This window comes from Lathamus discolor, chromosome 1 (genome assembly GCF_037157495.1).
Source record: "Lathamus discolor isolate bLatDis1 chromosome 1, bLatDis1.hap1, whole genome shotgun sequence".
In the NCBI taxonomy this organism is placed as follows: Eukaryota; Metazoa; Chordata; class Aves; order Psittaciformes; family Psittacidae; genus Lathamus; species Lathamus discolor.
The window spans coordinates 76,094,446-76,108,136 of NC_088884.1; the positions used below are offsets into that span (position 1 = coordinate 76,094,446).

The 13,691-nt window shown below is 43.4% G+C and overlaps 1 protein-coding gene across 4 annotated transcripts in view; it reads left to right on the top strand.

Moving 5' to 3' along the window:
- The first annotated feature begins 2,841 nt into the window (after window positions 1–2,841).
- The window catches only part of AGK (acylglycerol kinase), a 35,322-nt gene continuing 24,472 nt past the window's right edge, over window positions 2,842–13,691 (top strand). The window contains exons 1-3 of one of the 4 annotated variants that reach the window (XM_065681384.1): window positions 3,276–3,294; window positions 4,020–4,098; window positions 12,173–12,212. Coding sequence is in view for 2 of the 4 variants with exons in the window: in XM_065681379.1 (XP_065537451.1) it covers window positions 3,185–3,294; window positions 12,173–12,212 (150 nt within the window). In the remaining 2 variants the exon portion in view is untranslated. Of the gene's footprint in view, window positions 2,861–2,987; window positions 3,295–4,019; window positions 4,099–12,172; window positions 12,213–13,691 lie in introns of those variants that run through there. The other 3 variants (XM_065681390.1, XM_065681379.1, XM_065681393.1) reach the window with 3 other exon arrangements.

Sequence of the window (13,691 nt, forward strand, 5' to 3'; positions counted from 1 at the left end):
TTACAGAAGACTAAATCATTCTCTGGCCTGGTCAACTGTAGGTTATTGCCAAGGAATGGACAAAAATCTATTATTTCACCCATATTCTCTGGCTTAGAAGAGAAATTAGATAGCTGAGAATGTGGCTTTCCTAAAGTTACAAACAAGTACGTCCCTGAGGCACAGTCATGTATCTGAGGCTTCTTCTTGTAACAGGCCTGGCACTGGTGGTAGAGACACAATGACATTTTTGCTCTTCAAAAATGGGTTAGACCTGAGCAACAGGGATTAAGTACTCATCCGTTTTCACACACAATTTGTGTGATAATTTTAGGTGACACATCACCAGTCAAGTATTAGAGTTGCAGAAAAGCTTTTCGAATGACTCTGTTTTTTCCCCCACAAACCATCTAGTAATCAGAATAAAACAACACATGTATTCCAGCCTCCTCTGAGGAGTTTTCTGAAAAACGCAGCAGTCATTTTAATTGGCCTGTAATACATAATACACTAAACAATCTAGAGGATGTTCAAGATCAACACTTTGTCCTCTCATTTTCCAGTACACATACTCTAATACCTGCTTCTATTGATATGACACGCAGAAAACTAGGATAGCTAAAAGAGAAGTACCTGGTGTGCGCAGCAGCATGGCAGGTGTGATCTACCTTGAGGGTGATCAGACAGCCACAACCAAGAACTAGGACATACATGTTTGCCAGGAGGGATTTCAGAATGGATGCTTCATCCTAAGTAAAGCCAAGTAATGAGACAAGCACACAATCTGTTATTGTTGTCTGCAGTGTTTCTGCCTTCTAAGAGCAGTTCTCTTAAAAAAGCCCTATCTCAAAATCACCACCCCAAATTCTCAGACAACATCACACAGTCCCTGAACGGTGGAGGTGGGGCAGGACCTCTGGAGCTCATCTAGTCCAGCCACCCTGCTCAGAGCAGGGTCAAGTCCCTCTGCTAGGGATGTTGAAAGACATACATAACTGTGAGCTAAAAACTTTCATTTACACTAACCCTGATGTGCTTTCACACATAGGAACCCAGGAACATTTCCATTCAGATATCTTAGTGATATTCAGTTCTTTCATACATTTAAGCATTTTTCTGACTGCTCCAAACATGTATTGGCATATTAAAGAGGATTTATTTTAAAAATTCAAGCTTGTTTTGGAAGCATCATTAATAAACACAACTGTATGCAGTAGAGTTGATTGTGAAACAGGAAGTTATAGATGCTTGTAAATTATTTATGGCACCTCATGAGAATCATAAATTTGAAAAGTATTTATTGGCACATAATATTTTCATAAGCTAAGGAAAAGATGGGAGTACTAGTATCTGTTGCTATCATTGCTGTCAGCAGTTGACCACACCACCTGAATCCTCACAAAAAGTAGGACAACACCAAAAAAAAAAGTAGGGCATTTAATCACTCTACATTGCCTGGAACATTCAGCAGCGCATCAAGCACCCGTACTCAGCACACTGAGATACACTGGACAGATGAACCTGGAATATTTATGTGGGAAGCAATGGCTACTGGCTGGGGTGTGCCTGAAATATTCATCAGGGGCTGATCATTTAATGTTTTTCTTAGAAAAACAAATCCCAAATCTTCTACTCTACAACATGAAGGGAAAAGCAAACCAAAACATCATAGGGAAACTAATCCATAGGGTTTAATCTTCTTTCCTTATCACTAACAGCAGAGTGTCTTCTGGACCATCTTCTGCATCAACTCGATTTTTGCAGAACAGACTTTTGCATACCTATAGTCCCTAATCTGGCCCCAAGCGGCCACCTTATGTTGCCACTCACATCCCATCCAGACAGCATTAAATAGAAGGATTTGGGCAAGCTCTTTACAGAAAATCCATTTTATTGACTTTCACATTTTTGTAAATGTTGAAAACTGCATTTGGCAGGAGGGAAAAAACATTCTGGAGAAAAGCCTTCAGTCCAGTGCTATGTTCATTACCCTGACCTGCTGGTCCCTGACAGACTGGCTCCTTGTTGTCCTGAACCCTCAAGTCCAGGGCCCTATCAAGAGAAGGGCTGTTGTCTACAAAAGCAGTGTTGCTTCCTCACCCCACTTGTTTAGCCAGTGGTTCATTCTGAATGGACTGACATGTCTCTTCCTTCCTCATAGGACAGGGTCTCTCTGGCTATCAGCCACACATGCCTTTACTCAGCAGTGCTATGAAATCTCTGAGGCTGCTCACCATCCTTCAGGCGTTAATGCTAGAAGACGCCACCACCACTAGGTTGTCCCAAAGTGAGTTCAGGTCACACAGAACCACAGACTCACAGAATGGTTTGGGTTGGAAAGGACCTTAAAGCTCACCCAGTTCCAACCCCCCTGCCATGGGCAGGGACACTTTCCACTAGACCAGGTTGCTCCAAACCCCGTCCAACCTGGCCTTGAACACTGCATCCAGCATTCCTGGAACTGGTCTTGCCAGGTGGCTGCGTTTTCACTTTTCCCTGGCAGATGTTCATGCTGTTCATGGCATCCTTGCGAGCACAGCCTGTTTTCCATGCATAGCTGGAGACATTTCCCCTAGTGCCTTTGGTCATCCCATTGGTTGGGCTTAAAAAGCAAACCCCAGGTACGCCCTAGCCAACATTGCTTTAGCTGAATCTTCTACAATATTTCCTAGGAAGTTTTTTTGGGGAGGCACCACAGATATTTCTCATCAGCGTGAACAAAAAACAACTATTCCCTTCTGCCTTCAGCTACACAGAAAGTCTGCTGCTCCCCTTGCTCCTGGCGGCGGCCAGGGCCCGCTGACAAGCACCCATGGGTGCAGGTCACCTCATGTGCTGGAGGACAGGCACACAGGGAGGCTCGGTGAGGGCTGGCACACAGGTGAGCGTGAAAACGCTTGTCCTTGGGAGCTGTGTGTTGCTTCTTTTTTAAACCGAGGGGGGGTGCCAGGCTGGCATTTGGGGGCACTGACGGCACAAGGCTGGGGCAGCTTACATGGGTGCGGGATGAGATCTCGGCCCTGCGCTCCATGGTGGGGGGGGGGGAAGGCAGGTTAGCCAAAGACCCCCCCAGTGCCGGGGTCCGGGAGCCCGCGGGGCCGCGGCGGCGTCTCTGCGCGGAACGCCGGAGCCGGGGGAGCCGTTTCCAGCCGAGCCGCGCCGGGCGTTGCTGAGGGGCGGCCGGTGTGCCGCGGCGCCGGGCGGCATGGCCGCCGCGATGAGAGTGCTGGCGGCGCTGAGGACTCACTGGAAGAAAACCACGTTCGGGGTCTGCCTGCTGAGCTGGGGCGGGAACTGGCTCTATGGGAAGCACTGGTAACTGCTGCCCGGGGCCGGGCCGGGCCGGGGCGGAGAGGGCTGGGGCGCGGGAGAGCGGAGCCGCCGCCCCGGCTGTGTGCCGCGTTCAGCTCGGGTGCCCAGGGTGCTGGTCCGCTGACTACACCGGGATCCTCTCCCTCCCATGTTCTGGAGGCCTGCCGTCAGGGGCTCCGCCAGCTTGAGGGGATGGCTCTCCCTCCCACTCAGCAGCCATGGCCTGGGGAGGGCTTGGTGCCCTTTTGTGGTTTCCCACTTTGGCCGTGTTGTAAGTTTGAGGTGGTAGTTTTAAACAAAGGTGTTGTCATGGTGGCTTGAGTAATTTTGGGGCCTACTGGAGAGGCAAACGATGTTTCTCTTATAACTTAAAAGGCAAATGTCATCAGCCAAGTGTGTGTTATTACCTTGAACCAATATAAGGATGAATAAAACCAGAGGCCCTACACCTGCAAATGGTGCCACTGGTACCAGGTGATGTGAATCATGGAATCACAGAATGGTTTGGGGTGGAAAGAACCTTAAACATCATTTAGTTCCAACCCCCCTGCCATGGGCAGGGAATCTTCTAGTAGACCAGGTTGCTCAAAGCTTGTCCAGTCTGGCCTAGAACACTGCCAGGGATGGGCAGGGAAGATGTGCAGAGGGTGGCTATCACAGCATGGTGGTCTTGAGCCTGTTTTTCCTCTTCTGTTTTTCTCTTCATGATGCCATATACCTCATGAAAGATGCGAGATTTGTGTTGCGTCAGCACTTGTGCCTTGAGGCCTGGTCCTAGCAGCAGCCACTGTGCACTGTGCCTCCATGGTGAGCCTGCTTTGCTATTATCACCCGCTTAGAAGGAGCCCGTCAGCTGCTGCACAGGTTATACCTCGAAGGGTGTCATTTCCATTGTCTGTGGACAGCATGTTCCTCATAGTGAGCAAAATCCTCTTGCAATTTTTGAATAGCCAGGCTTATTTTTAATCCCTGTCCTTTAAGATTATGGTTAATACAGTTCACTAGAATGCAAGTATAGCAAAATTATTTTTAAAACCTTCTAGATATTTTTGGTGCTGTTTATTCTGTCACTGTCTTAATGTCTGCTTGATTATTACATCATGGTTTTAGCAGTGTTCTTTTCTGCTTATATGAAAATGCTGTGGAAGCCTCGGTGGAAAACTTAGGAAAATAAATCAGTTTATGTTGTTTGCTATACTTTCCTTCTTTGCTTCCTTTTGGCTGGAGACTTTTGCATTAAATCAGTCTTTGTTTTGAATGGTACATCTGCTTTAGTTGCTTACTTCTTACCAGAAGCAATAAGACTGGGTTGGCTGCAGGGCAAACAGCAAAAAAACCTCTCCCTCATTACCTTTTTCCTTGTAATTGCTGATGGTAAGGCAGGCTACCGTAGGACAGAGAATAACTGTGTGAAGTAACAAGGTCATGGTTTCAGGTGTAATGTTGCATGGACCCACAGACAGAGAAGAATTACATAGTATACTGCTGTGTTGTAAGTGGCGTAAGCAGGAAACAAGGGTTTTGATGCCTTTGTGTAGTATCAGTGGACCCTTGAGCTTGCATTTCACTTTGACTGCAGTAAATAAGGAGGAAAATATGAAAGGCAAACAAAAGGGAAGCCCTTGGTATCTAAATTTCAGTGTTTGGGGGTTATTTGCACCAAGTTGTAGGCTTGGTGCCTAACCCATACAATGTAGTGGGGGAAGAAAAAATGTTTACACATCCCGTTCTTCAATCTCCCCTCATATTTGAAAAGGAAAAAACGGCAAAAATTGGAAATGCAAGGTGGGAAATCCTGTGATGACAAACAGGTCTGTGTGATTTTGATGTCGACTGAAGCACAGCTGTAAAGTACTGCTTTCAGATGTTTAAATACTGTTTGGAAAAAGTGATAACCATTTAGCTGCAGGATTGTTTTAGCCAGGGAACAGAAAAAACGAGGAGTGACAGAAGAACCTGATGGCAAGAGTGTAAAAATTCGGAGGTGGTCGCAGCAGCCCTACCATGTGTGGTACACTGTGCACAGTGAAGACCTTACCTTGTGGCTGCTGGACAGCGGGGAATAGGTCAGGAACCTTCTTTACAGCTTGTTGTGCCTCCAGATACGATAATGGCTTTTGGTTTGAGGCTTTTTTTGTTTGTTTGTTTTGTACATTCCCTCTTCCCAGTTCATGTACCATTTGTGTGGGGAGCATGAGAGGTGCCTTTTGCCCCCTGCACAAACTGCTGCAGGCAACACTTGAAGAGGTTAGTGAGGGCTATTTTGGCCCTGAGGCTTGCTGTTATTGACATCAGAGGCCAAATTACTATGCATGAGGCATACTTCCTTGGACTTGTATTTGCCCCTTTTAAAACAGATTAAAGGTTTAGTGAAGTCTTGTGCTTCAGTTTTTGGCATCACTGGAGTGTCTGATGAAGGGGCTTGCTTTTAACACATCAGGAGTTTAGATTAGCTTCTGACTTCTTGGAATTAGCTGACTTGTTGGTCATTTGTCGGCAGCTGAGGAAAATTTTGTTTCTCATCCTGCATTCCTCTTCTTCCCTTTTCCATCCTCATGGGTTTTCTAAGATATTTCTCTTGCAAGGAAACGATAATTTGCTTTTTTGACTTCTCAAGGTTCATTCCCCTTTTTGGATGCAGAGCCTATGATGCCTGTATTAAGTGGAGCTATTGTAAATAACAATGTGTCCTGCAAATAAATGGCAACCTCTGTAGTCTATGGTGCCCATTCAGGACAGAAATGCTCTGGGGTACCTATAAGACTTTATATGATGCTGTGTGGACAAATAAGGACAAAAAGAATGTTACCTTTTCCAGACTTGTTTCCCATGACTCTTCCCTGCCCGAAAATGGATCTGTGTGTCTCTCTCCTGCAGCCTGTGCTCTGGGGTTTCATGTGAACAGCCTTGTGCTCCACAGGCTGTAGAGGAAAGAAGGGCACTGGTGTGTAATGGTTCATCAAAGGGTTAGTCTAAAGGTTGTGGGTGACGATAACTTTAAAAGTTTAGGAGCTTCTTAGCCCAGTCTTGTACAATACTTCCCTCATGCAGCATTTAGTTTCTGGGTCAGTGTGTTGGCCTTTCATCTTTGGAGGTGTCTGTTGAGATACTGACCGATTTAAAAATAAGGGGGTTTTGGATGAATGGGAAGAGTGAAAAGGGAACCTTGTGCTGATTTCCCCTCCCCTATTTCTGATACAGTTCTTAGAAGTATGTAATAGGACAGAAGGTGCCTCCTCAAAAGAGACATTGATCAGGAGGTGGCAAGTAAAATACTTGGCTTTATGTCTGGTTGAACTACTGTTACCTAAAATCCTATTGGTTGTCCTTACAAAACCTTAGTGAGTCTTAAAATTCCTTTATTCCTCATAAACAGATATGTTTTAAAAATACGTTGTCTTGCATTTAGGACAGCAAATACTCTTGTAGCATTGGAGAACTGAGAAGATAACTGTCACGTGTAAGATTGTCTCCTTTTAATTTCTCTGGATTGCATGTATTTATGTATTAGCGTGATTTCAACCTATAGTGTATCATATTACAGGTACGAGGTACACTGAATTTAATGTACTAGATCAAAGCTTAGACGATATGAGATTGTCAGATACATGCTCATTCAGATAATGTACTTCTGTTTAACATATACATGTGGGGTTGATTACAAATAAAGATACTATATGATTGTTTAAAAATCTCCACCAAATTTGGAAGCCTCTCTCACCTTTATGTCCTGGGTCACCTTTCCTGAACTGAGCTGCTGCTGTTCTTTGTATGTCCAGGTGGTGCAGTGATTCACCAGCTGCGTCAAAGCAGCAGCAATTTAATCTCTGACGTGATGGACATCAGCTTAACTGATTGTCAGGTTTGGCCAGACTGTTACAGTGGTGTCACTGGGTGAGTGATCATCACTTTGTCATGATGGGGAGGGACCTTTGGTACTGCACTGAAATGGTGGACTTATCAGATGTTCAGTTTTGCTCTGTAGATGTTATTGACTTTCCCCATGGAAAATGCTGGCAAGGCATCTTTGACTGCTTGCCAGTAATCTGAGTATTATTTTTATCTGTAATTTGGATGTTAGTCTCTTCTTCTTGTTTGCCAACTGATAACTCACTTTGCCACCTTTTTGCATGTAGTTCCTGAGTGGCTGACTTTATTTCATCAAAACCTTGTCAAAAACCAGTATAAATTCTGAGCTGATGAAAACTAAGATTTGTCTTTCATTCCCTTCTGAAGCCAAGCTGGAAATAAATGCTAATATCCAGTAAAGAGGATGCTGTGCTCTTGCCTTATTGGAAGCAGCCAAAAAGCCCTCTGCTAAGATACAATCTCTTTTAGGGTTTCTTTTATAGCTCTTGAGGGAATGAGCCTGTATGCACAGCTTTAGTCATGTTTCTGCTCACAAAACTTTGTGTTTTGAGGCAGACACTGAACAGCAGACTTTTTAGTCTGCTTCTTGCTTGAATATACCTAACAGTTTTAGATTTAATGCTGATAATTTTTTTTAAAATGGGATCTCACACATGAGCTTCTTTATACATTCGTAGTATGGTCACTTTTAAGGGAGTTCCTTTGGTTGTGAAGGCTTACCCTTGATGCAACTGTGAGCCTCAAACAGCTTCTTTGTTTCAGGTTTGCTCTCTTCTCCTTCTTGAGTTCATTTGTTCTCTGGCTGACTTTTCATTATGGGAACCGACCTTTCAGCCCTGGCCTCTTCCGGCATTTGGACAGAGGATGCAGCCTCAGCTGGAGGAACATGCATATACTCAGCTGTGTGGATCTCTGTGGTTGTATGTAAGAGTGTTAATTCCCTATTCTAGCTGAAAATACCTACAACAGGAGCAGTGGTCACCAGTCCTATGCCAGAGATTTTGCAGACAAATCAGAGCAGCCCCTGTATAAGCAAGTTACATAGATGTTGTGCTCTCATAGCCTGCTGTGTTCTGGCAGCCTGACATGGCTGGCACATGGTGAGCTCTGGACAGTTACTCTTTCTTTATTTCTGTGTTGGTTCCTTGCTTTGGCATAAGCCTGCTTTGTTCTCCAAAGACCCCCCACTGCAGTGGATACCAGCCTTGCAGGATTGACTTTATCTTTGTTGAACCGGTCAAAGTTCTGTCTGTGGGTTCATCTTAGGACAACCTCTTTCTTTCATACACCACTGCCACTGCTTGTTACTCTCTGTCTCCCAGTCTTCTACTGCTTAAGCGAATTGGCTGGGCTATAAACTGTGTGATCCTTAATTCTTACAGCGGGAAGGCAGCCCTGGGTTGACCAGAAGGTATATTCCACGTCCGCTTGCTTTAAGGCTAGAGTTGTGTTTATAAGCCCTTTGGGGAAGCATTAAGTAAAAATTGATTCTTAGTTTGCTGTGAATATGGTACAAGTCAGAGGAAATCTCTTTGTGTTCTTTAAAGCAATGCAGCAATTTCCCTCAGCCTCCACCTGCCCATGTTCTGGTATGGTTGAAGAGGCTTTGTTACTACCTAGTATTAGTCAACAAAGTACAAAAAATCAACAGAATCTTATGTTTATTATTAAAGTCTTTTCTCTGGGTGCTGATATGCAGCCAGAGAATAATCTAATCTACATTAGAATATAGATTATTTTGATAATCTATAATCTAATACATACCAAGACAGAAGACATTAAGAAACTACCTTTTTGCTATTATTAACATTTTTCTAGCTGTATTTATTAGTTGATAGGATCTGCACAGGACTTCCAGACCCACTTACAGTACTTTAAGTGAGCCGTATAAGATGAGTGAAGGCAAGAGCCTGATCCAAGAGGATGACTACTGCTTTCGCAGATGCACTCCTGTGAGTGCACATGTTCAGTTTCTAATGAACTGTGAAGATAAGTTACATGTTGATGTAACATTTTAAGGAAATAATTTTTTTCCTATTACATGGCACCTTTAAGCCAAACGCAGAATATCTCTAAGCCAAACTCAGATGTCTTTGAAATATATGTCCTAGTTGAATCAGTGGAAATGCTTTGAGTATGGCTGGGATGGCATGGGATTCTGGGTGCTATGCTACTGGAGAGGTGAGACAAATAACCTGTAATTTACTGGACAGGTTCTTCTGGTCTCAGAATCTAAACTTTTCCTTTTGACACCAAAATGATATATGTCAGGGTAGACTTCTGTTTCTGTAGATGCTTCAGTGTAGGAGAACATAAGCATAAATTTTTACATCTACACTGTCAAGCCTTAGTTTTATGGTGAAGACTCCAGTGAGTTGAATCAAGCTTGCATCCTTGACAGTTGTTTTGGGGGTCTTTGCAGGTTGGGTCAGAGGGCACAGTATCTGTTACTTGCATTTGAAAAGCTGTGCCAGACTCCATTTTAAAGGTGATTAACACTGCAGCATAAGGTTGCAGGCACCAGGAAAATGTACTGGCTGGCAATGTGACGCAGCTTGACTTGGGGACAAAATGGCATCAACGTGAAGTAAACAGGTAACATGAATCTGACTAGAATTTTTTAGTATGGTTAGGACAGCAGTTGTCAACTGTGCAGCAATCATTTGAGAGTGCATTTTTCTTGGTACCCCATTGTATTTCAACTTCACATACTGAAGTTGCAATTGCTTTGTGTTTGCTCTGGCCACCCATAGTCACAGGGGGAAAAGAAGTCCCAAATGAGGGCTTGTGCCCTCAGTAGCACAATGTGGACTTACCCTGCTATGCTGTCTTGATTGAACTGGAATTAGCTGTGACAGTGCTGTTTAGCTTGGAACACAAAACCTTCTCAGAGTCAGTTATTGTAACTACTGTGCTTTCATTATATTATTGCAACCAAAACCAAGTTTGTTGCTCCTCTAAGTAATGTTTTAGGTGCCTAATACAAATGACTTAGTCCTTTTATTTTAAGGAGCAAACATGATAGTTAAGAGCATATCCCTCTGAGGAATTTGGTTTTTTAGCCAGTTACAGGCAGTTGTTATCCTGTTGAGGTATTATTCACGTAATTTTTTTCTCCATGCTTGAATTCTTCCTTTGTCTTTCTGTTATTGCCAGGAATAAATCTGTGGCTTTTTTGAGAGAGAGTTATTTTTTCAGAGCCAAGCTTTGTGTCTCATATGAAGTCACCCTGCTTCTCCTTTTATGGCATTGTAGCATCTTTTGGTGACGCCAGAAAGAGCAGCTTACATAGCTCCATTAACAGATAAACACCATGAACGCATGGAGCTGAATAGATCCCACTCGTGTTTGGGTCCATAGGTCTGACAAAGGCCTTGCCTTCTGCCATTTCCATTGCAGGGATTTGGCCTGGTGAGCCACACTTTGTGGCAGGAGTGTTCTGCTTTCCTAGTCACTTCTTTTTCCTGGTTGGCCTTGAATCCTCTTAATTGGTGTATTCAATTTGATATGCTGACTGTAATTGGTTTTTTTTTGTACTAGATATTTTTGAGGCAATAATATACTGTCTTGCCAACTATTGTCAAGGGCGTGCTGAAGGAGTTCTTTGGTTTTAGCAAGGAGGGGGAGTGTCTGATATCTAGAGGACTGGTGAGACTTTGAGCAGTGCAGAACAGGACTCCCTGTTTTGTCTGCAAGGGCATTTTTTGGTCTGGGGAAGAGTGGAATTTTGTTGCTCACCCAGTAGCTGTCTCCAGTTTGCTTGCCAACTGTACCGTGCTTGCCACCTTGCTAATGTGGTCTGTCACCGATGGCAAGCACAAGGATTAGTCTGGAATTTATTTCTGAAATGATTGTCAGTGACATTGCTAATACTTCCCTTCTTTGTTTTTAAACTTCACTTAAGTGAGTTGAGTCATTTTTCAGCTCTCTTGAGTTACTGCTTTGAGCCATGCTCAGAGCTAGGTGGGTGGTAGGTCCTGCATTAACATGTGTTCAGCTTACAAAGGAGCAAATGGAGAGGGGAGTTCACAATTACAATGCACAAAGGATTAAGTCTGTGGTCTTAAGTACACTTAAGTCTACTGTAAACCCCTTCTATGTTGCCAGAATGGTATGTACCTTCAGTGCAAATAACAGACAGTATTAACATTGGAAAAATGCGCACCTTAGTTCTGGAGAACAGTTATGTATCAATGTAAATAATAAATCACAGTTATGCAGTGTCTCGTAGTTTATGTAATCTCAGTACACTGGCATCCTGGTCTTTGTTTTGATAGATTCACAGAATCACAGAATGGTTTGGGTTGGAAGGGATTTGGTTTGGGTTTGGTTAAAGATGACAGGCAGGGACACCTTCCACTGGACCAGGTTGCTCAAAGCCCTGTCCAGCCTGGCCTTGAACATTGCCAGGGATGGGGCAGCCACAGCTTCTCTTGGCAACCAGTGCCAGTGCCTCACCACCCTTGCAGTAAGGAATTTCTTCCTAATATCTAACCTAAATCTACTCTCTTTCAGCCTAAAGCCATTACCCCTTGTCCTGTCACTACAGGCCTTTGTAAAAAGTCCTTCTGCATATTTCTTGTAGGCCTCCTTTAGGTACTGGGAGGGTGCTCTAAGGTCTCCCCTGAGCCTTCTCTTCTCCAGGCTGAATGAGCCCAGCGCTCTCAGCCCTGTCTCCATAGGAGAGGTGCTCCAGCCCTCTGAGCATCTTTGTGGCCTCCTCTGGACTTGCTCAATAAGAATTTCCATGTCCTTCTTATGGATGTTTTCTGCTTTTCTTTACTATAGAAAGGGTGTTTGTGTGCACATGCAGAAAGAAAATATGCATATGTGCTTAAATAGGTGTGTTTCATCCTTAAAATGTTTTAAATAAGTCTTAACCTGTTTGTTTTTATCTGTCATGGTGCTCAGAGTGTTTGTAAAATGGGTATGTACCTACATTTAAAAATGAGCAAATTGTTTTAAGCTTACACAACCTAACGTCCACTTTCTTTTCTGTCTTACCTAATAGCGATAACCTGCTACGAAGAGCTGCGTGCCAAGAAGCCCAGGTAATACTGTTTAAAGTGATAAAATTAGATTAAAATCTCCCTCTTATCTTGGTTGTGCAGGGCTCCTGAGATTTTTCCCAGTGGGCCCTCTCTACGTGACAAGCTTTATAATGATGCCATCTGTGTTCTTTTGCTAAAGTGCCAAAGGGTGGATGAAGCCTCTGGCCTGCAGCTGCGTACTGTATGTTTTGTGCCCTAACTGCTGTTGCGATGGATGGTGCAGTGTTATCATTGGGGGAATCTTAGTTACTGCTGTAGCTATGCAGACCTCCATTTCTGCAGATGTATTCTGTTCCTGTAACATTGTGGTATGATTTGTTGATAAAACAGAAGACTGAAATCTGCACTACGATGGGTGTAGTCTGGACAGAAGTGGTGCAAACTGCTTCAGGTTAGTGCTCAGCTGGAAAGACCTTGCCCTTGTCAATTTTATCCTGGGTGACTATCAAGGATACTAATTGTGATGGGTGACCCAGCACTTTTGAAAGCCGTGTACTGGGACCTTAATGGAAACAACCCATTTCTGATTACTGGCAAGAAAACTAGTATTCAGAGAGAGTTATTCTCTGAATATACTGACTGTTGCATTTTGTAGTTTGTCACCTGTGTGGGCAACCAGCAATGAATAAATTCCCATACTGTAGTATTCCCATAAATAAATCTTGTCCTTCATAAGCACAGTCTTTCAGGGGCACAAGTGCTGCTGCCCATGGATGACATTGCTGCACAGGTACTGCCTACTTGCTCTGGTTCCCTTGGTGCTGTGCTGCAGGATTTTAGGAGTCTTTCTGCCTCCCACAGATAAAGTTTATTCTAAACTTGCTTCTCCATGCCAGGTCTTGGAGATTTGGCAGGGTATAACACTGCTCCCATTATTGCTACATACTGATGCCTGAGAAGAATGGTGAAAATTAGTTTTCTTCTTTCACTGAGATTATCCTGCTTCTGAGGTGCACCTGAATAATCCCAGTTTTAGTCTGCCTGCTGTTGAGGGAAAGATATTCACAGCACCTTAATGTGGGCAGTAGAACTTCATGCCAGAATAAATATAAGAAAGTCTAATGAAAGAATAAGAAAAATGTTTCCCTGAAAGTACTGTTTTTGTAAATGGAACTTACAGTTTCCAAATCAAAAGCATTTCCAACTCATACTGTCATTTGTTCTTGATTGTTATGTTTTCAATACTCATTGCATAATATCAAAGTGATGGAAGTTTTTTTACATCACCAAATATAGCGGTTAATATCTGAGTATTTGAAGCATGCTGACCAAATTAAAAAAAATATAGAAAGAAAAGAAGCATTGATGAGATTGTATATAAGGATAAGTTAAAAGTCCTAAGTCAGAAAGGTGTAACTGCTAAGGAAAGACTGTTACAAGAAGATAGATCTGTTGTGGAAATTCTGGCTTTCCTGTTTCTTAATTCTAGCTATTAAGTGATGGGGTCTATTCCAATATGGCTTATTCCCATAAATGGAA